This window comes from Danio rerio, chromosome 7 (genome assembly GCF_049306965.1).
Source record: "Danio rerio strain Tuebingen ecotype United States chromosome 7, GRCz12tu, whole genome shotgun sequence".
Lineage (NCBI taxonomy): Eukaryota > Metazoa > Chordata > Actinopteri > Cypriniformes > Danionidae > Danio > Danio rerio.
This window is the reverse complement of record NC_133182.1, coordinates 28,588,162-28,616,157: the sequence shown is the minus strand read 5'-3', so window position 1 is coordinate 28,616,157 and position 27,996 is coordinate 28,588,162. Positions and strand designations below refer to the sequence as shown.

At 35.1% G+C, this 27,996-nt stretch overlaps 3 protein-coding genes and 1 long non-coding RNA gene across 12 annotated transcripts in view; 3 read left to right on the top strand and 1 right to left on the bottom strand.

The window, feature by feature from the left end:
• The window catches only part of scube2 (signal peptide, CUB domain, EGF-like 2), a 42,386-nt gene extending 34,143 nt beyond the window's left edge, over positions 1 to 8,243 (top strand). For all 8 annotated transcript variants that reach the window (XM_073906532.1, XM_073906531.1, XM_073906530.1 and 5 more), the window contains 6 exon segments: positions 1,015 to 1,182; positions 4,658 to 4,819; positions 5,831 to 6,028; positions 6,217 to 6,369; positions 6,452 to 6,531; positions 7,295 to 8,243. In XM_073906532.1, coding sequence (XP_073762633.1) covers positions 1,015 to 1,182; positions 4,658 to 4,819; positions 5,831 to 6,028; positions 6,217 to 6,369; positions 6,452 to 6,531; positions 7,295 to 7,441 — 908 coding nt within the window. In that variant the 3' untranslated portion in view covers positions 7,442 to 8,243.
• Positions 735 to 27,960, bottom strand: LOC141375377 (uncharacterized). Its single transcript, XR_012383322.1, has 3 exons — positions 27,835 to 27,960; positions 18,242 to 18,284; positions 735 to 820 (listed from the first exon to the last, which is right to left on the bottom strand). It is a non-coding gene; the product is annotated as an uncharacterized lncRNA (long non-coding RNA).
• On the top strand, positions 12,307 to 17,847 carry tmem9b (TMEM9 domain family, member B). The gene is given in 5 exon segments (NM_199732.2): positions 12,307 to 12,576; positions 12,853 to 12,944; positions 13,056 to 13,164; positions 15,257 to 15,391; positions 16,914 to 17,847. Coding segments are annotated over 5 exon segments (591 nt in total). The 5' UTR covers positions 12,307 to 12,477; the 3' UTR covers positions 17,070 to 17,847.
• dennd2b (DENN domain containing 2B) overlaps positions 19,002 to 27,996 on the top strand; it is a 96,161-nt gene continuing 87,166 nt past the window's right edge. For both annotated transcript variants that reach the window (XM_005166388.6, XM_068222166.2), the window contains exon 1: positions 19,002 to 19,099. The gene's annotated coding sequence lies outside the window, so the exon portion shown is untranslated. The remainder of the gene's footprint in view (positions 19,100 to 27,996) is intronic.

Sequence of the window (27,996 nt, the reverse complement as noted above, 5' to 3'; positions counted from 1 at the left end):
TATTTATATATATATATATATATATATATATATATATATATTTATATATATATATACACGTACAAAAACAGTATTATATATTTTTTTCATTATAAATTTATTTTTTGTACGTGTATATATATACACGTACAAAAACAATATTATATATATTTTTAATATCATTATAAATTTATATATATATATATATATATATATATATATATATATATATATATATATATATATATATATATATATATATATATATATATATATATATATATGTACAAAAACAATATTATATATATTTTTAATATCATTATACATTTATATATATATATATATATATATATATATATATATATATATATATATATATATATATATATATATATATATATATATATATATGAATTTATAATGATATTAAAAATATGTATATACTATTGTTTTTGTTTTTAAAAGACATACCACTTTTCATTTTATCAATTTATCTTTAGAGATGTCCTCCTGCATTTTTACAAACATTGTGAGGCTGAAAAAGGAGAGTATGATGAATCACATCCTGTTGTTTTGTTTATGCAGTTGGCAGGAAGCATACCTGCGCTGATAATAATCTGAGACTCATGGCTTGTTGAGCTCGAGTTGAGTTTTGGAGTGTGTTGGGAGGGGTCGTTTCACGCAGTCCTGCAAATCCTCAAATGTCTGATTCATTCACACCAACAAAGAATCCCAGATTAGTCTTGTGTTTAAAGAAAAAAAGGGCACCTCTATGCTTCTGTTTCTCAAACACAGTCATCACAGGCAGCTTACGGCACAGATGTCATCTTCTGCTTTTTTGCTGATAGACACAACAGAAAAGGCTATTAGGGACTGTCTCAGTGGCAGCCAATTCATTGTGTTCACCGGAGGCCTGCGCTTTCTTAGATAATGAACTTGCATGACCTCATTTGTGGTTTGCTTTCTTTGGAAGGCAATAAAAGGCTCAACTTGGTTTGTCTGGCATGCATTGTCTTAACATTTTTCTGATCCTAGGTCAGTGTCGTCCCGGTCAGTTCTCCCATGATGGTTTTGTGCCCTGTCTGCCCTGCCCACAAGGCACCTACCAGCCTGAGGTCGGCCGCACATCCTGTTTCACATGCGGAGGAAGCCTCACAACCAAATATGATGGTTCGGTGTCTTTCCAGAACTGTGAGACTAAAGGTGAGTGGAAGAATAACATCTTCAAGATTTTGAATTATACTACCTGACATTCATCGTTCATTCATTCTCCTTCGGCTTAGTCCCTTTATTTATCAGGGGTCAACACAGGGGAATGAACCGTCAACTTATCCAGCATATGTTTTATGCAGCAAATGCCTATCCAGCTGCAACCCAGCAATGGGAAACACCCATACACACTCACATTCACACACATACACTATGGCCAATTTAGCTTACCCAATTCACCTATAGCGCATGTCTTTGGATTGTGGGGGAAACTGGAGCACCCGGAGGAAACCCATGCGAACATGGGGAGAACATGCAAACTTCACACAGAAATGCCAACTGACCCAGCCGGGGCTCGAACCAGCAACCTTCTTGCTATTAGGCGACAGTACAATCTACTGAGCCACCGCGCCACCACTACCTGACATTTTGGTGGCAATTTTTCCATCAATATTTTTGAAAGAACTCTCTGAAGCCATTGTGTTTTTTAATGAGTACATAAGTATAGTTGCTCAGATAGATGCATAGTGTTTCAAAGTATATTTCATTTGGCTCAAACACACACATAAGAATTCATTGTATGTGCATTGACACCTTTTAATACCTCCTCTGGCCTACAGGGGTCACTAAATACTAATATTATGCAAAAAATATATACTTATTCTCAAAGCCATGGGCTAAGTCCAAAATCGCATACTACTCGAGTAGGTGCTTTACGATCATTAGAAAATACATTCTTTATAGTTTGAGTGTAGTATGAATGGTTTTTGGACGTACTGCATCCACATTTGTCACTATAGCTTGAACTACCTGTGACCGGTGTCTCTTTACTCCCATTCATGAATTCTCTCACGTAGCATTATAGGATATTGTAGCATTCATCTGAAGTACACTTCTAATTTTTGCCAGAAGTAGTTGGTCATCCGGGTACTTCTTGCATACTGTTTTTCAATTACTATGGCTGCATCCGAAACTGCATACTTATTTTTTTTTTTATTTGTTTATTAAACTTTTCAGATATAACAAAGTATTTTTACACAGAAATTTATTATTCCCACCCCTACCCTCTACATAACATAAGTTGAAATTACATTTATCATTTAAAGAAAGAAGAAAAAAAAATACTCATGATAATAACAAAATAATAATTAAATAAATAAATACAATTAAGTAAATAAAATGAATAAACTATAAAAAATTTAATTAAATAAATAACTCAAAATTATAAAAAAATGAGTCCTTGGATATTTATAAAGTACCTAATCATGTGACATGCTCAGAAAAAAAAGTCTAAATAGGTCCCATGTTTCAGAAAAGGCCCTAGTATTGCCATTTATTGTAAACCTAATTTTTTTCAAGTGGATGAAGCTCATTGCATCTCACAACCAGTTGTCAAAACTCGGAGGAAATCTTTGTTTCCATAAAAACAGAATAAAACGTCTTGCTAACAGTGTCAAAAATGCAAGGGCGTTTGCAGTACAGCTTGATAACCCTACTATATTCTGGGAAAGTCCAAAAAGTGCAATAAGAGGGCATGGTTTGATGTGTATTATTGTCACAGAAGAGGAACAATTGAAAATTGATAGCCAAAAAGGAGTGATTGATGGGCACAGCTAAAACATATGTATTAAGTCTGCAAGTGCTTGATTACAGCGATCACATATAGGATCCACGTCTTGCGTTATTTTTGCCAATCTCACTTTTGTCCAGTATATACAATGAACAAATTTTAATTGGATGAGGCTATGTCGTGCGCAGATAGAGGAGGTATGAATGCGGGACAGAATCTGGTCCCACGTATCATCCTCAAATGTAAGATTGAGGTCTGACTCCCATTGTTGTTTAATACAGAAAAGAGAGGTAGTAGAAAAAGAGGAGATCAGCCTGTATAAAGTAGACAGTATACCTTTTTTATCTAAGGGTACTTCAAAAATTTGGTCAAGTTGAGATTTTGGTGGAAGGTTCGGAAAATCTGGATTTTTTCGGAAGATCTGGAGTTTTTAACAAAGTTTCTAATTTGTAAGTATCTGAAGAAATGAGTGCTAGGAAGAGAAAATTTTTGTATTAATTGTGAAAACCTGGGAAAATTTTTTATCAATATTGAAACTGCATACTTCTTTACTATATAGTACACTAAAATCAGTATGTGAGCAGAGTAGTATGTCCGAACTCATGGAATTCGAAAATCAGTATGTAAGAAATATGACCTACAACTTCCAGTGAGATTCTTAGGTGCGCATCCAATGCACGCTGTGCTATACGATGAAGCCTCACGAGAGAATTCATGAATGGGAGTGAAGCGATGCAACTGAATGGGCTCATTAGGGATCTCCTTCATCTCTTGGGGGCTTCGAATAAGCCACAAGAGCTCTTTAGAAGTTTCTTTACTGTTCTCAAAGCTTTGCCAGACGCAACTGCGGGTAGGTCATGTAACCATGACAAAATGGTAGATGTAGTACATCAGAATTCTCATACTGCTCACATTCATACTGTATAGAACAGACTTTTCTAATGGTCGAGTTGTACGTTTAAATTCAAATGCAGTGCCTACTGAGTTGTAGGTGGTTTCGTATGCGGTCTATGAATTTAGACATACTACTTGGTTCGCATACTGTTTTTCACATACTATAAAGTAGGGAAGTATGTGATTTTGGATGCAGTCATTGTTTACTTATTATTTGGGTCAAAATGATTCAAAACATTTTAAATAGGGATTTTTAACTTGTCTTTATTGTCACTTTTTATTAATGTCTCTGCAGATTTTTTAACAAGAAATTCCCAAAACCTTTGAAGTGTATAGTAGTGTATAATAAGCTTGGTGTATTAGTTCGTGCTACAAATGTTGTGTTTGTCAAAACACAGATTTTGATGCTTGGACACTGTAGCCCTACTGCACTTTCATTTAGTGTTTTTTAATAGAAACATTTAGTTCTGTTTGACAGGAGACACTATAATTCTAAGTGAAGGTGTTTGTTCTAGTGCATACGGTATGAGTTTCAGAAACGTCCTTTTCCATATGACGAGAGTAAAGAGAAATGATGGACAAAACCAAAGCTGGAGGCATTTAGGGCATCTTGAACATCATGAAAATGATCTTGTTTTGCTGTTCTGCATACAGAGAATACATCAAAGTGAAAGCAAAAAGCAAGCATAATTCAGAAACCTCAAGTTCAACATCTAACATATTAATAAGGGCTCCCTGTTGACCAATGTTGTTACAAGTTGACAAAATTTCTTGACAGTCTCGATACACAGTATTGAAGTTTAGTGTCCAAAAAAACGTAATAAACTGATTGAAGCTGGTTTCTCAACCAAGTCTGATTGTTTGTATTGTTTTAGGGTGTTTTTTTTAACAGCTTATGCTTTGGAATATTCTTTGCAAATGTAATGCGAAATGTTTGCAAATTATATAGTGTTTAATACACAGTTTCACAGAAATGCTGAGTTTGGAATCATGCTTTCCTTACAGTTCAGTGCTCCCCTGGGCATTACTACAATACCAGCACCCATCGTTGTATCCGTTGCCCAGTTGGAACTTATCAGATGGAGTTTGGCCAAAACTACTGCATTGCCTGTCCTGGAAACACTACCACTGATTTTGATGGATCCACAAACATAATGCAGTGCAAAAGTAAGCAAACCATTTGGTTTCAGTAACCCTTAATGCTGTTGGTCCTTCAGACCTTGTTTACACCTGGTAAAAAGGTGTGTTTTTGTTGATACAGATCATGTGGACAGTTATAAATTCATCTGTAAACACAAACAGGGTCTAAAACATTTGGAGCTTGTCCAGGTTTGTCAGTTTGAATTTTTATTGCCGTGTAGATGCTCACAAAACTTCACATACTCTCTTCCTACTGACTTTTCTTAAGGGTGAAGTTGTGTTAAAGGATTTAAACTACTCAGAAATCATTTAAAGAGAGAGTTCACCCAAAATTAAAAACAACCTCACCATTAACCCTCCCTCATGTGGATTTAAACCGTTATTTCTACTGAGGTTATTTTGAAAAATCATAGTTGATAGTACCATCATAATTTTTTTCCTACTATGAAAGTCAATAGGGTACCATCAATCAGCATTCTTTGAAATATCTTCCTCTGTGTTTAAAAAAGAATGAAACTCACATATGGTTTGAACAAGTGAAGAGTTAGTAAATAATGACAGAGATTTAATTTGTGGGTGAACAATTTTGCCAGTTGAAATCATAAGTTTGGTTTGAAAGCTCTGATTAAACAAAATACTTAATATCAAGTGTAAACAAGGCTGTACATTACATTAAATTAATCTGTAATTATTGTAGCGTTAACTAGAAGTATTAACAAAAGATATATTAGAGATATTAATTGCTTTATATCTATATTAGTATTATTTTGATGCTCCTTCAACTACCAGTAACTTTACAAGTTCATGTCAGCTTTTTAAATGAACCCTAACAGTTTCTGAAATATTCTACTAAAACTAAGAGACTTAGACAATATATAGTTTAAAGGTTTCTTGTATAGCAAACAGGAGACCCTCATAGTAACTTGAAACCTCAGTTTGCTAGAAATAAAAAACAAAAAACCATGAGAGATGGGCTATTTGTTCAAAAAGACCTTTAGTTCTTTCTCTAGTCTAAGTGATTTAATTTATTCCTGCCAGACAGACACTGTGGAGGAGAGCTGGGAGAATTCACTGGCTACATCGAATCCCCTAACTACCCTGGCAACTACCCTGCCAACATCGAGTGCACCTGGACCATCACCCCCCCACCCAAACGCAGGATCCTAGTGGTGGTGCCTGAGATCTACCTGCCCATTGAGGACGAGTGCGGGGACTATTTAGTGATGCGGAAGAGCTGTGAGTATTACAGGGCTGTGGTGTGGCTGTTGAATGCATGAGCTCAGCAGGGTGATTGTGAATACACATGTGAGGAAACGGGGGGGAGGATCCACACTGATGGGCTCATTAGGGATCTCCTTCATCTCTTGGGGGCTTCGAATAAGCCACTCAAGAGCTCTTTAGAAGTTTCTTTACTGTTCCCACAGCTCTGCCCAATTCAGTGACGACTTACGAGACGTGCCAGACGTACGAGCGGCCCATCGCCTTCACCTCCCGCTCCAAGAAACTCTGGATCCAGTTCCGCTCCAATGAAGGAAACAGTGGAAAAGGCTTTCAAGTGCCTTACGTGACGTATGACGGTGAGAAATTGATTGCTTGTGTGTTTTTATTGTATGGTAAGTAGTCTGAGGATTTATTGGATATATAATATGATTCTTTTAGAGGACTACCAGGAGCTCATTGAGGACATAGTTAGGGATGGAAGATTATACGCCTCTGAGAATCATCAGGAAATTCTTAAGGTATAGTGATGAGCAACTTCAAATCTTAAACAAGTCTTGTTATTGCTTGATTTTAAAGGGGTGGTTGACCCAAAATCATTATTACTATCAAGTGTTTCCAGATAATTATGTTTATTTCTTCTGTTTAACAGAAAAAATGATATTCTAAAGAAACTGAAAACCTGTAACCATTGACTTGCATACACTGTAAAACCCCAAAAGTTAAGGTAACTCAAACCATTTGAAGAAACCGATTGCAGCAAACCATTTAAGTTCAAAAATGAATCCTTATGGGTACGGTGAACTTACTCCATTTGAGTAAACACAGCAATTTGAGTACTGTAAAACCCAATAAGTTAATGCGACTCAAACCGTTTGAGAAGCTGATTGCTACAAACCATTTGAGTGGGAAAAAAAAGAATCTCTACAAGTACTGTTAAATTAATCCATTTGAGTTGTTGTGTAGGTATTTGATTAACTCATTGCCTTCAAAACTCTTTTCAAATGAGTAGAATTACTTTCAGTAAATTGAGTTTACATTTCTCAAAAGGCTTTCTTTTTTAACAGATGAGAAAAACTCTTAAAGATTTAAAAAGGGTTGAGTAAACGATTACAGAATTAAATTTTTGGGTGAACTATCCCTTTAAATAGCTCACTTAAAGCAAGAAATAATTTCTAGAAATGTGCCTTTGCAGTAAAAAAGGCAATAGTGCCCCCTTGTGGACGATGTAAATATATGCTTGGCTGAAAGTTAATTCATGTTCTTTTCATGAACCTTTTTTAGGACAAAAAGCTAATGAGGGCCCTGTTTGATGTTCTGGCTCACCCACAGAATTTCTTCAACTACACGGCACAAGAGTCCAGAGAAATGTTTCCCAAATCTTTTATCAGATTCCTCCGCTCCAAAGTTCTAAGATTCCTGCGCCCCTGAATTTTGTCAAATAATCTTTTATGGAATGGGTATTTGGCTCTCCAGCTAAATTTTAAATGACTGGAACAGATATTGTTGAGCGTTCTTGTCTGCATACTCGCAGATTCAAGACAACTTCTGGGACCTGACGAGATGAGAAACTGTCCTGAATTTATGTCATTGGAACTTTTTCTTCTGGAGAAAATGAACTGTTTTTTTTACAGTGAATGATTGCTGACCTTCTAAAAAGAACAGCCACCTTTAAAGAAAAAGATTCTTCTTGTTTCATTCATTTATTGGCCAGAAGTGACTGAGTATCAAAAACATGCTAATTACAGCTGGAAAAAAAGAGCAACTACATTGCTTGTTATATATATATATATATATATTATTGGTCACTTCATAAAAATGTGTGAAAAGTATGTTGACCTAATTATTATAAAACTTCACAGCACTACTGAGGACGTAGTGGAAGTTAAAGCAGTTAAAGTCATTTTGGCAAGTTTGAATGTGTTGTACATTGTGTAAAAAAAGTTAGCATAAGCTCTCATGTTACTATTTTGTGTTGCTTTTTACTATATTGTAGCCTTTTTATACATGACATATGTGTATTATATTCAGTAATACTGGTTAGAGATTATGGTCATTTGATATATCGGTTATCATTTACTTATCATTCACTTTGTCCATTCCCCAAACATTTTTTATTATTAAGAGGCTCTTGATGTAGGATTGTTTACCCATTATTGACATGCAGAGTAAATTAAATGTTTATATTTTTATGGCTGTACATCTAACATGTAAATAAAGAAATACAATTGAATGTGCTTTTGTTGTATTGGAAGCAATGCAGAAGTAGCATAAAATAGATCATGGGGGTAATCTTGGTTTAATATTCACACATTTGGACTTTATCCTTAACAATTTCATAAAAGTATTTTAGCAAATTCTAAATAGTGAAACCATAAGCAGCCAATGACGATCAAAGAACAACATTGTTCACAGTCAATTAATTAGAGTTAATGTTGTTTTAAAGACACGTACGTGCTAAAAAACAGCTTTTGGGTGGTTTTAGCTGGTCAACCAACCTGCTTTTTTCTTAGCTGGTCAGACTGGGAGATGACCAGCTTACACCAGCATGACCAGCCTGGTTTAAGCTGGACATAGCTGGTTTTGGCTGGGCTCCCAGCCTGGCTAGGCTAGTCAAGCTGGTTTTAGCTGGTCATCTCGCAGCCTGACCAGCTAAGACCAGGCTGGAAATGGCCAAAACCCCTCTAAAATCAGGCTAGTCGACCAGCTAAAACCAGACAACCAGCCTAGGCTGTTGTATTAGCTTTTTTTTTTTCAGCAGACCAAATATTCAAAGTATAAATAAAAACAACTTTACCTCAATAATAGATCCATTAGGTACAGAACATGTTCATTTGTAAGTCGCTTTGGTCATTTGTAAGTCACTTTGGATAAAAGCGTCTGCTAAATGACTAAATGAAAATGTAAATGTAAAACACAAACTATTACTTTAAACAAAAATGATATTTGTATACACACACAAACACACACAATTATACTTATATACAGAGATGTATAGTAACGAAGTAGAACTACTTCACTACTGTACTTAAGTACTAAAAGGCAGTATCTGTACTTTACTGGAGTATTATTTTTTTCTCCTACTTCCACTTTTACTTAAGTACATATTTTCCATGAGTTTAATACTTTTACTCCGATAGATTTTTTATGTGCTGCATCGTTACTCGTTACTAGGGGTGTCAAAATGATCGATATCAGTTCAGTAATAGGTCATAACCGGTGATTACGTGATGACGTCATTTATCTCCTATGCGCGATGTCGCAATACTATTGCGGAGGACGGAGGCGCGAGTGAAGGCGGCACACGAGCCGCTAATTTACTATTAGGGAGAAATGTTGTAAAACTTCACCTCTGCCTCTCTCTTTCTCACTTTGGACATTTGACCCGCTGGCCTGTTTGTAAGGTAACTTTCCCTCTTTTCTTAGCTGTTAAAGCTGTCGATCCATCCAGACACGAGCGTGCCTGATGTTCAAGTTTTCTCCACTGTGTCTATTACCTGTGATAACCGCGTATTCTTCCCGCCATGGGTGAACAGCGCTTCTTTTCTAAAGCCCTTTCTGTTGAGCAGATGAAGATAATAACCAATCATCATAAGACCTCGCCTGTCAGCGCTCAAAAAGCAGGCGGTATAATATTGACATGAGTTTATTAGCTGTAAATGCTCATGCTGTCTTCTGTGCATGAGTTTTGTTTGATACATTCAGAAAGAGTGCTTTCTTTAAGCAGGTCAAATTAAGAGTACAGTTCATATATGTGACTGCTGTATTAAAGAACAAAATTGTATTAAAAATAACCCTATAACTGTCACACCAGGACAAAAGCAATATATTTATGCAATATAAAAGCAATAAGTGCAAGACCAATTTAATTAAAAACATAATCAAAATTAAAAAAAATAATACTAAACCATAGCCATAAGCCATAAAGTATTTTAGAGTTTCTTTTAACACAGTACTATACACACTTTCCTGTTTTTCTTTTTTCTTTTTTTTTTACAATAAAATCAAAATCAAGTGAATTAGTGCAACAGGATTTAGTTTGCTTGTTTAGTTTAGTTTCACTCCAGAAGACATAACTCCTGTTTATTGTGGTATTAACCAATCAAACTTCAAAACTACCAAAGTGTGAGTGTGTGTGTGAGTGAATAATGCATGTAAGAGAGAAACAGTGTGATTGTACCTGTGTGTGCGTCTGTGTGTGTGTAAGAGAGAGAGAGAGAGAGAGAGAGAGTGTGTGTATGAGAGTGTAAAAGAGTGTAATTTCGTGTTTGTGTGTGTGTGCGCCCATGTATATGTATAACAACATCGGTATTACACAGATGTTAGGAGGAGATGGTGAATTATGTGGACATTATGTATAAAATTCAATCACACTAAATATTTTTTTATTTTCAGAAAGTAAAACTACACATAATTTCCTGTAAGGGTTGGGTTTAGAGATTGGATTTGGGGTTAGAGCATTCAAAAGTTTGTAGAGTATAAAAACAATTGTAACCTATGTAATGTCCCCACAATTCACAAAAGTGTGTGTGTGTGTGAGAGAGAGAGATAGAGATAGAGTGAGAACTGTGTGTGAGAGTGTATGAATGTGTAAGAGTGTACATTTAGGTGTGTGTGTGTGTGTGTGTAAAAGAGAGAGAGAGAGAGAGAGAGAGAGAGAGAGTATGAATGAACATGCTGAATTATCTCATCAGTGAAGTGATTTTCTGGTAAAAGAGCCTGACGATGTGAATTCTTGTACCATAGAAATTATTTACAGAGAAAAACAGTATCGTAAGCCATGTTTCTTTTCATTCTGCTTAATCAAGTGCCCCAAAGATATTTAAAATAAACAAAACAATATGATGTCTTTTGACTGCCTTCTTTAATAACGACATTACACAATACTTGTACTTTTACTTTCAGTACTTGAGTAGTAAATTTTGAAATAAACTACTTGCAATACTTAAGTACAAAAAATGTTGAATACTTTTGTACTTCCACTTAAGTATGGTGCTTAAAGAGCACTTCTACTTCTACTCAAGTCACTTTTTGATAGAGCACTTGTACTTTTACTTAAGTATGGGTCTCTAGTACTTTATACATCTCTGCTTATATACAGGGATGGGCAGTATTTATGATACAAGTATTTCAAATACAAAATAGTGTTTTGTAATTGAATAGTGTTGATGAAAATGGGTGTACATTTTGTATCAAAATACTTTAGTGTCTTGTATTTTTAAAATACTGCAAAATACGTTGCATGAAGTCTTCATGATGACATCATAAAATACAGCCTTCGATTGGTGCTTTTGCAGTTATTTGTCTAGGCTTGAGATCAGAACAGAAAATTGATTAAGAAGGTGGTCCATGCTTGCAGTATGGATGGAAATTATGCGACATACATAAAGAAAATAGCAGACAAATGGCAACAAAAGTCAGCAATCATTGAAAATAGTATACTGCACACTGCTCAGACCAGTAATATATAATGGCAGTATAGTGTACAATTTGGCATCAGCATCTTTGCTTATGAAATGAGATGGAATAAAATATTAGTCCTAAAGAACAGGATGTGGAGTCTTCAGCACATAGTCATTCTCCGGCTATGCAATAGATGGAAACAGAATGAAGAGATACAGTACTATGTTTCAACTTTTTATATGCATGACATGATTTTTACATAAAGAGATCCTCTTAAACACAGGACTTTCTGTATGAAATTGTACACCATTTATGCTAAAATGGTAAAGTCAGTTCAATGGTGAAGGGATTGAGCAAATATGCCAATTGATTGAAGGTTTGCAAAGAAATGTCATGCTCTCTTGTAAAAGTATTTTGTAGTATTTTTAAAATACAAAAATACAGTATTTCATTTTGATACAAGTTGTGGCTGCGGTCTTTTGTAGTTTATTTTGATACACCTAAATCTAAAGGTATTTGGTATTTTATTTTAAAATACATTTTAATGTATTTTTGCCCAGCCCTTTTTACGTGGACATGCATGTATGTGTGTAAAATACTAATAAAATCTGTATTTTAATACTTTAAGTCGTTTTATATGATCAAAAGGGAAAATAAACCTACATACATCGATGTATGAACACATTTTCATATTGAAACCTGGAACTGAGCCATGACCTAAATGCATCATGCAGGAAACACATGACTGGAATGAACCCAAATACGACTCTTTTGTGGAAACATTTGTAACCTAAATCTTGTTATTAGTAAACGGACATGCTCAATCTCGCAGAACATTAGTTCCCATTCACTTGTTTCCGGAAGGAAGTGAGAATCTGCGGACCGCAGCTGACGGTCAGCTGATGTGTCAGACCAGCCCTCACGCGTTGTTTTGTTGTCTTTTATTTCTAGGAAAAGACGTCTAACAATTGCATGAATTGCTAAACGAATATTTGTTTAGTCGTAATTCCGAGAATATCTCTCTTCGGCGTTTGACAGCAATCTTTAGAACTGAAGCGAGAAAGATGTATCGACTGACCCACAGAGCCGCTGTCAATTTGTTGACGTTTTCATCGTTGCTATGTTTTCTGCTTTTATTGTCCGCACAAACATCAGAAGCTAAGGTAAAGTATCATTTTTCCCGCTTTATTGTAATACACGAAAATAATACTTTGTGCTCTTCGGCGCGTACTGATGTTATGGGCAATGCTAACTAGCTATTAGCATGTGGTAGTGTATGTGAAATAAAAGCACACGTAACGTTGCATCATTAAAAATGCAACGCTTTTCTGACTTCAAACGATGTAAAATGTGTTTTTAGTGCTCATAAACGTGTGGTTTGACTTAGTCATTTATTAATGTATATATGCAAGCTTATGCCTTTGGATTGGTTTCATCAGAATTCGGAAGATATCCGGTGCAAATGCATCTGTCCACCCTACAAAGAGGTAGATGGGAAGATCTACAATCAAAACGTTTCCTTGAAAGACTGGTAAATAATTTACTAAGGCTTTAAGCGAGTCTACAGTACTTTCAGTTATAAACTAACTCTTTGACCCTCTGTTCACTGATCCATAACCTCTGAATATATTGATATGCACAGTAATTGCCTTCATGTGGTGGAGCCGATGCCCGTTGAAGGCAAGGATGTGGAGGCATACTGTTTACGCTGTGAATGCAAATATGAAGAAAGGAGCTCTGGAACTATCAAAGTAAGTTCATTTTGTTTACATGACATGACAAATTGAAATGCATGGAGACAGGGAATTTAGAGAGAGGGCTTGGCGATATGACAAAAAATCTCATATCACAATATAATTCACCTCATATTCTGATAACAGGGTAAATATACTATGTTTCATCTGAGTTTTACTTCTAAAATGAGTATTTATTTCAACTTAGGTTCTTGTTCAGTTATTTCACTTTAAAAGCAATAAAAATATCCTGTTCATCACCATAAAGGTGAAATAACCAAACTTGCACACAGGAGTCTTACAAAAATGCTCATTTTAGGTGGGACTTGGAGGCTTTTGCATCTCAGCTCTTTATGCAGGTCATAATAGTTGTTTTTCTATAAATTTAACCAATTTATAGTTTTTGTATAGTAACATGGAAATGACCGTTTTTTTTTTTTTTTTTTACATTTTATATTATATACACCAAGGGTGTCTCAACTCACTCCTGGAGGGCTGGTGTTCTCGAGAGTTTAGCCTAACCCTAATTAAACACTCCTGAACCATTTAATCAAGCTCTTACTAGATATACTAGAAATTTCCTGGCAGATGTGTTGGAGCTAAGTTATGCAGGACACCGGCTCTCCAGAAACGAGTTTGGACACCCCTGGTAAAGACCATTCCAATGTGGCGATGTCACTGGCCCTCGAACATTTACTGCTCGTACAAAGTACCAATTCAATCATATGAAATGTTAAAAATCTAACATTATTTATCAATATGTGGACCTTTTTGGATACTTTGTAGCTTTAGTAATTAAAAAATGTAAAACAGAAAACAGGTTAGGACCATTATTATGGTTTACCTCTATCAAAATGGTCTATACACCTAAAAATGTACTCATTTCATGTGTGTTTATTTTTTCCTGGGTAATGTTTGATTACGAATGTAGGAATGTCAATTAAAAATGAATGAAATTTAAAACTCTTCACAAAATGATTACAGTCACCCTAAATAAAGGATTGTTAAATGGAATGCAAAATGTAAATGTTGTACCTTCTAGCTTGTCAAAAAAACAAGCAAAAACTCACTGCACCCCCTAACCAAAACATTTGCCTTTTTTACTTTAGTAAACTTATCACTCAATTGTCGCTGGTGTCTTTTTGATCTTTGATGTTTGAGAGTGCCTAGACTCTCCTTCATTTACTACCTTTAAGCTTGTGTGACACCATAAAATACATTATAGAGCATAATATGAAATGAAACTATAGACTTTTTACATTACATTACATTACATTTAGTCATTTAGCAGACGCTTTTATCCAAAGCGACTTACAAATGAGGACAAGGAAGCAATTTACACAACTATAAGAGCAACAATGAATAAGTGCTATAGGCAAGTTTCAGGTCTGTAAAGTCTAAGAAGGAAAGCATTAGTATTTTTTTTCTTTTTTTTTTGGTACAGTTAGTGGTATATCCAGAGAGGCAATTGCAGATTAGGAAGTGAAGTGGAGACACTAAATAGTTGAGTTTTTAGTCGTTTCTTGAAAATAGCGAGTGACTCTGCTGTTCTGATGCAGTTAGGGAGTTCATTCCACCAACTGGGCAGATTGAGCGTGAGCATTCACGAAAGTGATTTCTTCCCTCTTTGGGATGGAACCACGAGGCGACGTTCATTCACAGAACGCAAGTTTCTGGAGGGCACATAGATCTGCAGAAGTGAGAGCAGATAAGAAGGAGCAAGGCCAGAAGTCACTTTGTAGGCAAACATCAGAGCTTTGAATTTGATGCGAGCAGCAACTGGCAGCCAGTGCAAACGGACTAGCAGCGGAGTGACACGTGCTCTTTTAGGTTCATTGAAGACCACTCGTGCTGCTGCTTTTATTTTGTCCATACTTTATAGTCAAAATTAGAAGTGGATTTAAAAAAAGTTTTGTTGTTGATTGAATAGTATTAGGACTACTTGAAAGGTTTTGATCTACTTTAAGTATTCAGCAGACATTTCTATTCAAAGCAACTCACACTCTCTGACCATAAGATCATGGCTGCTCCACTTCAGATATTGATCACTGTATGTCATCATACTTCCAAGCCCTAATCATAGAAATATTAATCTTTCCTTCTTTTACAGTGCACTATAATAATTTACCTGTCTATTCTGGGCCTTCTGCTGCTTTATATGGTCTATCTGACACTGTTGGAACCTATATTGAAAAGAAGGCTGTTTGGCCATTCACAGCTCATTCAGAGCGATGACGACGTTGGGGTAAGTGCTTTGTTTCATTTTTGCAAGTCTTCAGGAAATAATGAAACTGTTTTTTTTTTTTTGTCATTGTTTATGCAATATTTTTATATCTTTGATTTTATTTATTTTGAAAAAAAAAAATCATACACTTTAAACAGTTCTTTAAACAAAATACATTTGAGCGCAAGCTTATTATTTTCCCCACCCCATTACCGCACACATCATTTGTTTTACTTCAACCTGTCTTTAAAATATAAATGAAGAAAAGTTTAATTAAATCAGTAGATTTTGGTCGTTTCATTGAAAGCGCTTCAAAAAAGGATCAAAGGGTAAATTCATATTAATTAAGCAGTTTGATGATGATTGTTTTATATGATCATTAAGTCTTTCATTTACATACAAACATTGATCAGTGTACATAAACAAGCTCAGTCATACCTGCTTGACATTCAAAAATGTCTGAGCTTCAGTTAACAAGATGCATGTAATTTTGGGGTAAACTATACTGCAAAAAATGCTTTTTTTATATTTATCTTGTTTCTAGTCCAAATATCTAAAAAAAAAAATTAAACCAAGAAGTGTTTTCTAGATGCACAAATTATTGTCTTATTTTAAAAAATAATATGCCAAAATTAAGTAGGTTTTTTCTTAAAACAATCTACCAAAATAATCTACTAATAGGGTCAAAATGAAGAAGTAGATTTTTTATACCTCATTAGCAGATTATCTAGCTTGTTTTAAGAAATAAAATCACTTGATTTAGGCATATTACGTCCTAAAATGAACACTGCTTTTTTGCTTGTCTAGAAAATGATTCTTGATTTAGGAATATTTGGACTAGAAACAAGAAAGAGAAAAATTAAGAAATGCATTTTTTGCGGTGTAGCCTTGCTGTGTAGATTTAATGAAAGCTTAATTGTACTTATCTGTATAATATATAGTTTGAGCATCGATATCACAATGTGTGAATCTGTATAATCACATGGTAGGTTCTGCACTACTTAAATTGTGATTTTATATACTGTAGTTTAGGGTTACATATATTATATTGGGAGTATATAGTCACCCAGTTCAAAATACGTTACAAAAATACATATTTTGAACTATTTAAACAGTAAAGTCTTTGCAGTGTTATTTTATATTAGATTTTTTGCAATTTTTGTATCTGAATGCAATTTGACTAGCCTGAAAACCATAAAGCACTGTTAATTTCACTTTTATGTTTACTTTATTGCATTTAGCTGTACTTTTGTTTATCAAATTACATGCACAATTTATTCCCCTAAAGAATCATGCTAATCAATAGAAAATTAATAAATTGTTTCCAAAATAGAGATATTCAAGTCATCTGGTGAAATTGTATGTATATTGCAATATATATTGCATAAATCATACAAAATACTGCAACGTCAGATCTTTCCAATATCGTACAGACCTAGTTGTGATATTATTGTGAAACCTAATTTTAATGAATGTGTACAATAAAATATTGTTTCATGAAATATTGTCATGTGCTAAATTACGTTCTAAAATGATGTTTCAGGACCAGCAGCCTTTCGCCAACGCCCATGATGTGCTTTCCCGCTCTCGCTCTCGCTCCAACATGCTGAACAAAGTGGAGCACGCTCAGCAGCGCTGGAGGAGACAGGTCCAGGAACAGCGGAAGTCTGTGTTCGACCGCCACGTTGTTCTCAGCTAAAAGCTTTTACAGTCCGGACACTTATCATGTGGGTTCTGGGAGTGTGCTAAATGCTGGCCTTTCTCCATAAAGTCACATCTCATTGGTCAGCAGCCCTCAGTGTGTACATCTCTTTTTGGTGTGTCGTCTTGACCAACGTGTGAGACCCTGTGTATTATTAGAGTCTTATGCTTACGATACAGACGGTTTCCATTAATTATCACTGTGTTCTTTGCATTTTAAAATCACACATTCTGAAATTAGCAGAAAAAAAAGAAAGAAATGTTCACTTCTGCAGTCCCATCACACTGAATTTGATGTGGGGATAGAAGTGCCAATTTCCTCATAAATTTAGGTCATAAATTTTAAAATATAAAACAAAATCAGAATTGTTACTGAACCCAAAATAATGCTAATTTCCAGTTGTGTATTGTATTGTACAGTGTAAAATTCCCCTCTATTCTTTTTCTTCTCTTACTTGCCTTTCAGTACCTTGCGGTTTGCCAGCTATTTTGTGTAAATAATCAGTGAATGTTTTTTCGTCATTGTCCTCCTGATATGCTGTTTAATGGCTAACTTATCAGTTCTTCTATTTGTGTAGATTCACGTTCCAGATTAATGATGTTGCACTTTTTTCCCAGTTCCTCGCTCTGGTAGGACAGTATTTTTCAAGGTACATTCTTTGAAGATGTCAGAACTATTAACATTTGTGTGTGTGTATATATGTAATAATTAAAACGTTCAGGTACATTATATACATTTTATTACCTTCTGATTTACATTACAGAGCTGTTAATACGTGAATGCTGGTGTCGTGTCTCAGTTTGTTCCTTCATAACTGCTGGTCAAATTACGCAGCTTCGGGTATATCAAAATGCTCTCTAGGTGGCGCTGTTTCCGAAAAGGCTTCTTTTTGCTTCAGCATATTCCGTTAGGTGTAGTTCAGTTCTGAATTAAACATGCACTTATATTTAGTCAAAAGACAGAAAGGAAAACTGTTTGAAAAGTTCCTATGTGTAAAACTTCTGTCTGAGCACTCATACGTCACTTATTAAAGTATGGTCTGCACAAAATTGAAATGTAGGCTACACACTATTTAATGTTTTTAAATAGTGTGTTTTTTAAATAATTTATTTCTTTGCTGTTAAACTCAAAATAAGTTTTGAAGAATGTCGAAAATGAAATAGACCTACTGTATGGGGGGACGCGATACTGGATGTCACAGGGTACCAGCATCTGAGGAACAAACGAAGTTTTCATTCTTCATTCATCAAGTTTAGTTTTTCAGTATGTTTTGTTTCCGGAATTTTTTTAAGAAAGGGTTTTCTGAATAACAAGTGCATATACAGCTATATTTTGCTTATTTTGACACATTATTTAAAAATGTTATCTAATAAATAATTATTTATTTTTAGTGTGGTCAGACATAAATTTGGTAAATATCTAATTTTGGAGCCTTGAAAAGTCATGTGAAATAATTAACTGCAATGCGATACTATTACAACCTACAGTAGCTCCTGCTCACTGAGCAAGGTCCTACACAACACATAAAAAGTTAATAGAATAAGGGGCGTGGACACATCACAAGATCCAAATCAAATAATTTTACCATGTCAAAGTCAAATTTATACATTTAAATTATGTTCCCTTCTAAAACTTTTGATAGTGAAAATGGCGAGTGGCTATGTTGGAAATCTACTTGCCCCAGTGGCTGGTGATTAAAAAAGTTCATGTCAAGCTCTGGAACTATCCCTTTAACATAACATTTTTTTTCTGAAAAACTAAACGCGTAGTGTTGTTACTGGAAAGTATGCAGATCATAAACGAACTAGCTTACGTGAAATCGTTTAGCACAGACTTTGCATATCACATTTCTCAACTTTCCTCATCATTTCCTGCTCTCCCGCCTCCTCCTCTTCTCAGCCAAAAATACTGGGACCGAAAGATGAGCGCGCACTTCACTGAAAACCAACGCAAACTCAAACAATGGATATGTGAAAAGATAACTCTGACAAAATTACATCATTTCACCGTCACATGCCAAGAAAAAGGTAGGAATTTATATATCTCTGGCTGACTTTTTTAAATGAACGCTTCTCCTGTGATCCACTTTTAAGTTTCTTGTTTTTTGAATAGATAAAACAAATCTCGCCACAATTTAGGGTATCATTAGATAGTTAAAGTATCGTACCCTATGTGTAATTACACTAATTAAAGATTAGTAACGTAACATGTCAATAATCGGGAATAAGAATAGCAATAATAATACAAAGGGCAAACAATTCCTTGCGTTTAAATGTGAGCAGTTAAAACTGACCGAGATTCAAACGTGTTTTGCTAGAACTAATAACAGGCAATGACGAAATTTCTCTCCATCATAAGAGATATATTACACATGCTAATGAGAGCAGTGAAAGACAATACAATCAGATTGGATTTTTCATTAGGCTCTGCAGACCCATAAACTCAGCATTGGTGTTTTACTATGAACTAGAAACAAGGAGGCGCTCTTAAACCTAAAATAAATCACAACATATATTCTTCTTCGACACCATCACCATTATAATTATGAAAATATGAACAGTAATACGCTGTAAGGAAACCCTTTAGCAGTATATCTTTCAAAAATTAATTTATATCTCGAGTTTTTCTAGTAATAACTGACATTTACATTCAGATTTCAGTCTGAGCTCAAACTAACAGCAACAGTTTACTGTGTTTTTTTTTTACACTGTTTCTTATCTTTTTGGTAAATAAGGCCATCATCTGGGGTTGTCTGTCCCTCAGGGCCATAGTGTGGGAAATGATTAGGGCCCTCTTCTGTTTCTCTCACTTACTCTCAGCCTCCTCAAGACTGTCTGTCCTTTCCCTTCGGCTTATCATGATTCTCTGACAGATCTGTCTTGAATGTTTCTTTTTGGTCTGTCCTTGTCCTTGTTTCAAATGTAATTCCTCTCATTGCTACACTTAGAGAAACTCTGGAAAAAATGGCTCATATAGTGATATCAATGCACATTTGTATGGAGCTAATAATATGCCAAAACAATCTGAATTTGAATTGTGTTAATTTGAATTATTGACAATTGTAATTTAATTAATCAGAATTTTTATATGCCGTTAAAATTGTTTTGAATTTGAATTTCTTAATTTAAATTTGAATTGCGTAACTTGAAAATTGAACTTCTAAAATGTAAAACATCTGAACTGAACTTAGATTCTGCTGAATCTGAATTTCACAATCTGAGTTTCTGGTTTTGAATTTAAGAATACTGAATTTGATGTTTTGAATTTCTTCATTTTGAAAACTTGAAACTGTATTAACTGTAGGTCTATAAAAAAATTCAGCCTTGAAAAATTCAGTTGTCTTAAATTTCATAAGTTCAATATTCAAGTTATGCAGTTAAAATTTAAATTGGGAAATTTAAATTCAAAACCATTTTAACGACATAAAAATTCAGATTTATTAAATTACAATTGTCGATATTTAAAATGAAGACAATTCAGATTGTTTTGGCATGTTATTAGCTCCATATTTTTGTCAGACGTATTATCTCAAGCTGAATTAAGAAATATTAGTAGGTCTATGTAGTAGGATGCAATTTTGCCTTTAGAAATATGTTATTTGAAATACAGCAAAGACATATTTGAAGGAAAGAAAATCTATATTAAAAGCATAGTTCACCAGAAATTGTAACATTTACTCACCTATTTATGTCTATGTTGAACACTAAAGAAGATATTTTGAAGAATGCTGGAAGCTGGTAATCATTGACTTATATATTTTTCATTTTTGGGTGAACTATTTCTTTAAGACATCCTTTAAAATGATTTTTTTTCTGCATTGGCCAGTCATTGGTAAATTTATTTGCACACACACACACAGATTACATTTTATAGAATGACCAATAATACAAAATATTTTCTTACATTACATAAGCATCGCAATTATGTGGCTATAGCTTGATTTTCTTCTTTGTATTTTTAAATGCTTGAACGGACTGATTGTGACATGAGGATTTTGCGGTAAGGGTGTGGTGAACATGCAGGGCTGTTGGAAACGGATACTGTTGTATTTCGGAGATATTGTGGGTTTTGCTGAACATGACTGATGAAGCTCTTACAAATGTGCTTAAGAAAGGGGAAACATTTTAACAGGCCTGGCATAATGTTTCTCTTGCAAAACTACTTTAACAGGTGTATTTTGTACTTTTGACTTGTAATTGACTCTGTGGTGGAAATGTAGGTGTATTTGAAAATAAATACACAGGCGTAAGGAAATACCTTATAGACCAAATAGTTCTGTTTTCCATTCTGACTGCGTTAGATGTTAATCAAACTGTATAATGGCTGAAAGGTGCAAGTGTTCAGTGGTAATCCATCAGCAGTTGGTTAACAACAACAAAATGTAGGCCTCTGTGAATATATTTTTCCTCATCTTAAATTTCATTTTATATCCATAGTTTATGTTACATAGTGTTTTTGTTTGTTTGTTTTTATTTCTGCATTTTTCATAGTAAATTTAAGTAGTTAAATCTTAATTATTTAATAAAAAAAATGAAAAAATGATTTATTTAATGAAAATTTAAAAATTAAACTTATACAATTTCAAATTCTACAGTAACAATTTAACAATTATATTTTAAGAAATTTGGAGGAATATTTTTGTTCCCCTCAAGTTATTTTTTATTCCTTTTATAATTTAAACATGGAAGAAAGTTTATGATAATATCTTTAAATATATAGAATATTATAATTAATAATAAGATTAATTATTTTTACTTTAAGTAAATTTAATAAATAAATAAAATGTTTGAGTTACACCAAACTTTTTTAAATGATTTACTGTGAAGTTTGTGTGTTTTCTTGTCCTTTTATAGCCTGGTTTATAATTCTGTGACAAGTGATCAGCATGACCCAAGGTGCGTGCAATATGCGTAGCTGTGCATTTATACTTCTGTGCGCTGTAAGTTTCTCTGCAATAACACTTCAGAAACACTAGCTGGCAGTAGGTGTTTGTTCCTCAGTGTTGAGTTTCTCCGCTGGTGTTTTGTTTTTTTCTGAACGCTACCTTAATGTACAAGTGGCTCAAACGTGCTCATTTTGACGCTGAAATCGGCGGACATGCAACAACTTAATCATAAGGTAAACACAAAACAACAGGATCCATCTGGGGCTCTCACCTACCGGCCACACTCGTCAGCGCTACCAAGGCGACCAATCACAGAGCTTGCGCTACGCATCGTTGCGACGTGTAGTTACATTTTGTGAGAGGTGCGCATCAACTTTGCCGACAGCCACGGCGAGGGCTATGCGTCCACGCGTAGGCTGTGCCATAGCATAAGCATGCACTTGACGCAGAAGTATAAATCAGCCTTAAGGGCCAATGGAGGAAATTTGGCCCCAACTCCCCTACTCTTTACGAGAAGTGCCATGGGATTTTTAATGACCATAGAGAGTCAGGACCTCAGTTTAATGTCTCATCTGAAGGACAACACCCACTGACAGTATAGCATCCCCTTCACTATACTGGGGCATTAGGACGCACACAGACTGCAGGTTGTCTGAGACCCCCTGTTGGCCTCACTAACATCTCTTCCAACAGCAACCCAGTTTTCCTATGTGGTCTATCTAGGTACTCACCTGGCTCATCCCTCCTTGGCTTCAGTAAGTAACCGCTCTTGGGCTGCAGGGTGAAATGGCTGTAGATGATTAATTAATGTGCATGTTTAATTTCAATAATCACTCAAGACATGCAGACTTCATTTTGTTTTTAAGTTCATGAACACTATAGCTCATATGCAGATATGATTCAATTTAAAGTCCAGTGTTTGATTTGTTTATCCAAAAATATAAGTTCTGCCATGTTCTCTGCTATACGATCCCATTTTTATTGCTGGATTCCAGGATTCTATTTTCAGCTTACAGTCCCAGTGAACTGGACATTGCTTCAGACTTTTCAGTGTGATGTAGTAACTGAAACAGAATACTAAGTAGGGGGCGGAGTCTTATTGTGTTGTTCCTCTTAACGTTCACTCACAGTAAATGAACAGCGAGTGGGGCGTGGCTAAGCATATTTCACCCTAGTCATTTTCATAATTTTGACTCATTTCAGAGTGGAACAAATGTTTTACCAAAACATAATAATTTTAAGTAAATTAGCTTGGATTAATTGTTCATGATGTGCCCTACCAAAAAAACAAACATTAAATTTAAATTCCAAACGGACATAAATGGAAATCACGGGGCCCTTATAATGAAACCAGCTCTTGGGCACTTGGTTGAATTAACATATGTGGCAAATCATGTTCAAATGCATGTATTTCATCAACTTCCTCTGAGGAAAGACCGAAGGAGCATTGAGACTTCTGTAATTGCAATCACAAGGATGATGGGAGACCCCATAGGGATGCATCTCAAGTATATATCAGCCTTTACGAGTGCTGCTAATCATTGGAGAATTAAACTGGTGTGCTACCGGTGTGTGGTTCTTATGCTGCTGGATTAAAAGCAAAGCCAGTATGGAGAAGTTTTATTTGCTGTGAACAAAACAACATATCTGCTTAGATGTGTGATAGTAAGCTTTGTTAAGCAGTGTCCATATTTCGACTGGGTCAACTCTTAGACGGTGATGATTAGAAAAAGCTCTGTTTGGCTTTCAGATTGTGTCCATAGCAAACACTTCCAGCCACGTATTTTGGTGTTGTGATCACTGTAACAGGCATCCTCTGCCATGGGAGATGTTTAGTCTGAGCTTTATGGGGCTGGTCTGCTCAATGTCAAGAAGCAAGGTTAAAGGGACAGTTCATCCCAAACATGAATATTTGCTGTTAATATATAACTGTTTTTGGTGCACAAAAGTGTTCTTGAAGCTTCGTATGATTACAGTTGAACCACTAAAGTCACATTGAATGTTTTTGGTTCATTTTCTGGACTTTGAATCTGGACTTGGGATTATTGCTTTATATAAAGAACGAGATTCGGATCTAAAATATCTTAATTTGTGTTCTGAAGATAAATGAAGGTCTCAGGGGTTTGGAATGCTACGATGGTTTAGTAATTATTATTAACAGAATTGTATTTTACTGATTAAACTGAAACATTAAATCCATACCAATGGGTACCACCATTTTGAGAGTTAAACAAACATACACAGGCAAGCAAAATGAATACCCATAACTCCAGATGATATATTGAAATCTTTATGAAGGAAAAAAAGAAAAAAACTGATGTATCATCACGATGTAGAGTGATTTTTTTACCCTCAAATTGCTGGCTCCTCTTGACTTGTATTTTATGACCCACCAAGGACCATGTTTTCAGCTAAAAAATCTTGTTTGATCTTGTGCTGAAAAAAGAAAGTCATCAACATCTAGAATGGCCTGAGGGTGACTAGCAGCATTTTTTTCAACTTTGATTAATCTGTCACAATACATATGGTGAATGCTTTCTGGAAATTTCACAGAAACATCAAACCATGACTTGGCCTTAGTAATATAGAGTGAACATGCAGCTCAACTCCTTGTTCAAGCTCTTGTTCTCTCCAAACTGGATTACGGCAACTCTCTACTAGCCGGGCTTCCAGCTAACTCCATCAAGCCTCTTCAACTGCTCCAGAACGCAGCAGCACGAGTGGTCTTCAATGAACCTAAACGAGCACATGTCACTCCGCTGCTAGTCCATTTGCACTGGCTGCCAGTTGCTGCTCGCATCAAATTCAAAGCTCTGATGTTTGCATAAAGTGACTTCTGGCCTTGCTCCTTCTTATCTGCTCTCACTTCAGCAGATCTATGTGCCCTCCAGAAACTTGCGTTCTGTGAATGAACGTCGCCTCGTGGTTCCATCCCAAAGAGGGAAGAAATCACTTTCGCTCACGCTCACGCTCAATCTGCCCAGTTGGTGGAATGAACTACCTAACTGCATCAGAACAGCAGAGTCACTTGCTGTTTTCAAGAAACGACTAAAATCTCAACTATTTAGTCTCCACTTCACTTCCTAATCTGCAATTGCCTCTCTGGATATACCACTAACTGTACCAAAAAAAAAATACTAATACTACTAATACTTTCCTTCTTAGACTTTACAGACCTGAAACTTGCCTATAGCACTTATTCACTGTTGCTCTTAGTTGTGTAAATTGCTTCCTTGTCCTCATTTGTAAGTCGCTTTGGATAAAAGCGTCTGCTAAATGACTAAATGTAAAATGTAAATGTATACCAAATTTAATTTGTTTCAGGTTTTGCGACTCAATGAAATCTTTATATAGTTCTTATATTCACACATATGCATCACATCCTAGAGCATCTTGCATTATTTCCCTCTCAATAACACCTGGAGTGAACGACTGTTCTCGGAAACCGATGAAGTGATGATCTGTGGCGTAACTGTCCCTGAGCTATTATATCAGCAATTTAATACAGATTTGACTCCCACACCGCGTTCCAAAGCCAGAAACCACATTTCTGCTGAGGTATTGGTACAATTTGAAAGAGTTCCAGGGAAATTTAAAAGTGTGTTGTCGTCATGCAGCTTTTGTCAACCACAAATTCCTGCTTCTTATTGCGGTTGTTTATTCGCACAAGTTTTGGTTCAACGCAGGCTTCTGTTAATGTATCAACTTTCATAGGCTGAAGGTTTGATTTTGATATCATGCTAGCTTAAACAAGAAGGTCTAGCTTAAAAATATTTAGAATGTTTAAAATGTTGCAATTCTACCCAGCAAGTATTTTTTGTTTTAAATAGATGTCTAATGGATGTCTAATAGACGTCTAAACATAGTCATCTTGGCTAAAACCAGGCTAAATTTGGGCTGTCATTGAAAATCTAATAGGTGTCTAAGAATAGCCTAAAACTAGACTAGTAATATAGAGTCTGTCTAATCTGTCTATTTGATGACTAATCTAGTTTTGGGCTATTCTAAAATGTCCATTAGATTTTCACTGACAGCTCAAGTTTAGCCTAGTTTTAGCCAAGTTGTCTACGTTTAGATGTCTATTAGACGTCTATTAAACACAAAATTGTTTGTTGGTGTACTCATTTCCTGAAATTACACTTTAAATCATTGAAAAGCTTGGTTTGTTCTTGTAAATATTCTGAATTATTAAAGTCATAATTTTGTCTTAGTATTGCAAGTTTGTTAAAGGTTTGGTATGATGCCTTTTTCTTTCCTATTAACTATAACACACACTCTGTAGCTGTCATACAAATAGTAAACACAAATATCCGAAACGCATTATACTGTTGACAAGTGTCAAACACTCATCAGTCCTTAGTTAAATAAGAATTAGTACATATTTAGTGGCAAAATCTCTTTTGGCTTTCAGTCCAGTCTCGTCACCAAGTATGCTTTAAAAGGCTCTTTGTCTGTTTGTTCTTGAACTTATTCTTCGCATACATGTGATAGCATACCACAGTTTAGACAGCTGTTTGCAATGTGTTGTGCTTGTCCTGCTCTGCTGCTGAAAAACTAAAGATGTCTGGTGCATATGGATAATGGTAAATCACCGAACTAGGAACATGACATGTTATTTCAGCCCTGAAATAATTTGTTCTCTGCCCCTTTTTTAAAGCAGATATTGTGTTCAGTGCAAGTCTTACACCTCACAATATATGATGAAAAATGAAACTGCTACACAAGCAAGCATTAAAAATGAAACCCATGTCAGCAAGAAAATAAATCAATAAATGTTGCTCACTATGGCAAGTATTGTTCACCTTTTCTCGAAGTAAATGTTGTGTTCACCTGGTCAAAAATGTGTAAACTCAACAGTTAGGTTTGAAAAATTGTCAGTTTAATGGCATTTTAAAAGGATTTCCCATTGGGCTTACTAATAGCCTACTATTAATTCATCTATATATATCCAGTGCAAATACATCCAGTAATTAAGTAACTAAATGAGATTTTTTGTTTTTGGATGAAATGCTAGTTGTCATGAGAAAATATGATAAATCTTAATTAACAAGTGCTAGGTTAATTAACAATGAACTAGGTTTTCCATAAGAAAGAAAATGATTTTTAAATATCCACAGAGAATTTTTTTTTCCAGTAGGCTACAAACTTTGAGTTTCTACTGACACTCTTATTGTAAGTGTGGAATATGTGGGTAACAATATGTAGACACTGTACTCTTCCAGAAATGTGTCATGCCATGAATAAATTATGCAGATGGCTGTTACAGTTTTTGTTGCTGTTTTAACATTTACTGTTTCGCTGCAGTCTGCTTTTATCCATCATGTATACAGTAGGTATTGTATTTACAAACAAAATGTTACTTTCTTTAGTCATTTTTAGCACAAAATAATCGGAAAAACTCACTTAAATGTGTTATTGCTTCATTTTTTTTTAAGTTTAATCAATCTATGCTGTATCCACTTTTTTATAACATTAAAACTATTTCTTTTGTATTTCATGTTTTGGTTACTTATATTTAAACATAGTCCGTGTAACTAAAGAATTTAAATGAAACATGATTAATATAGAAATATGCTAAAGACATGTTTAGGATTGTTATTCAAAGAGAACAAACGTGTTTACAAGTAAAACTTGTGAATTATGTTGTATTTCGAAATACTCGAAATTGGAATGGATATTTTCCCAATCTCCCACAAGCACTCCAGTAACCCAAGGAAACCACTTAATACTACAGGCATTATATTCATGTTCAAATATGGAGCTATTCTGGCCTGTTTTTTCCTGAGGAAGGATGGGGGATCCATCAGGCGAAATAGCTACGTATGAAACATGAAAGGCCCTTATTTTAACCTCGCTTAATTTGCCATTGCAGCTTACCGAGTAAAGTTCAGCTCCATGTGGTTCGTGTGAAGGGTCTGTTTAGTTTCGTGTGTGTTGAGGCTGCATGAGCGCGAGAACGCTGAGAAGAAGCGAGTGGGGGCAAAACAATCCCGTCCCCACGGCAACAAGCTCAGCCTTTCTGCCAGAGACAAGCTTCTC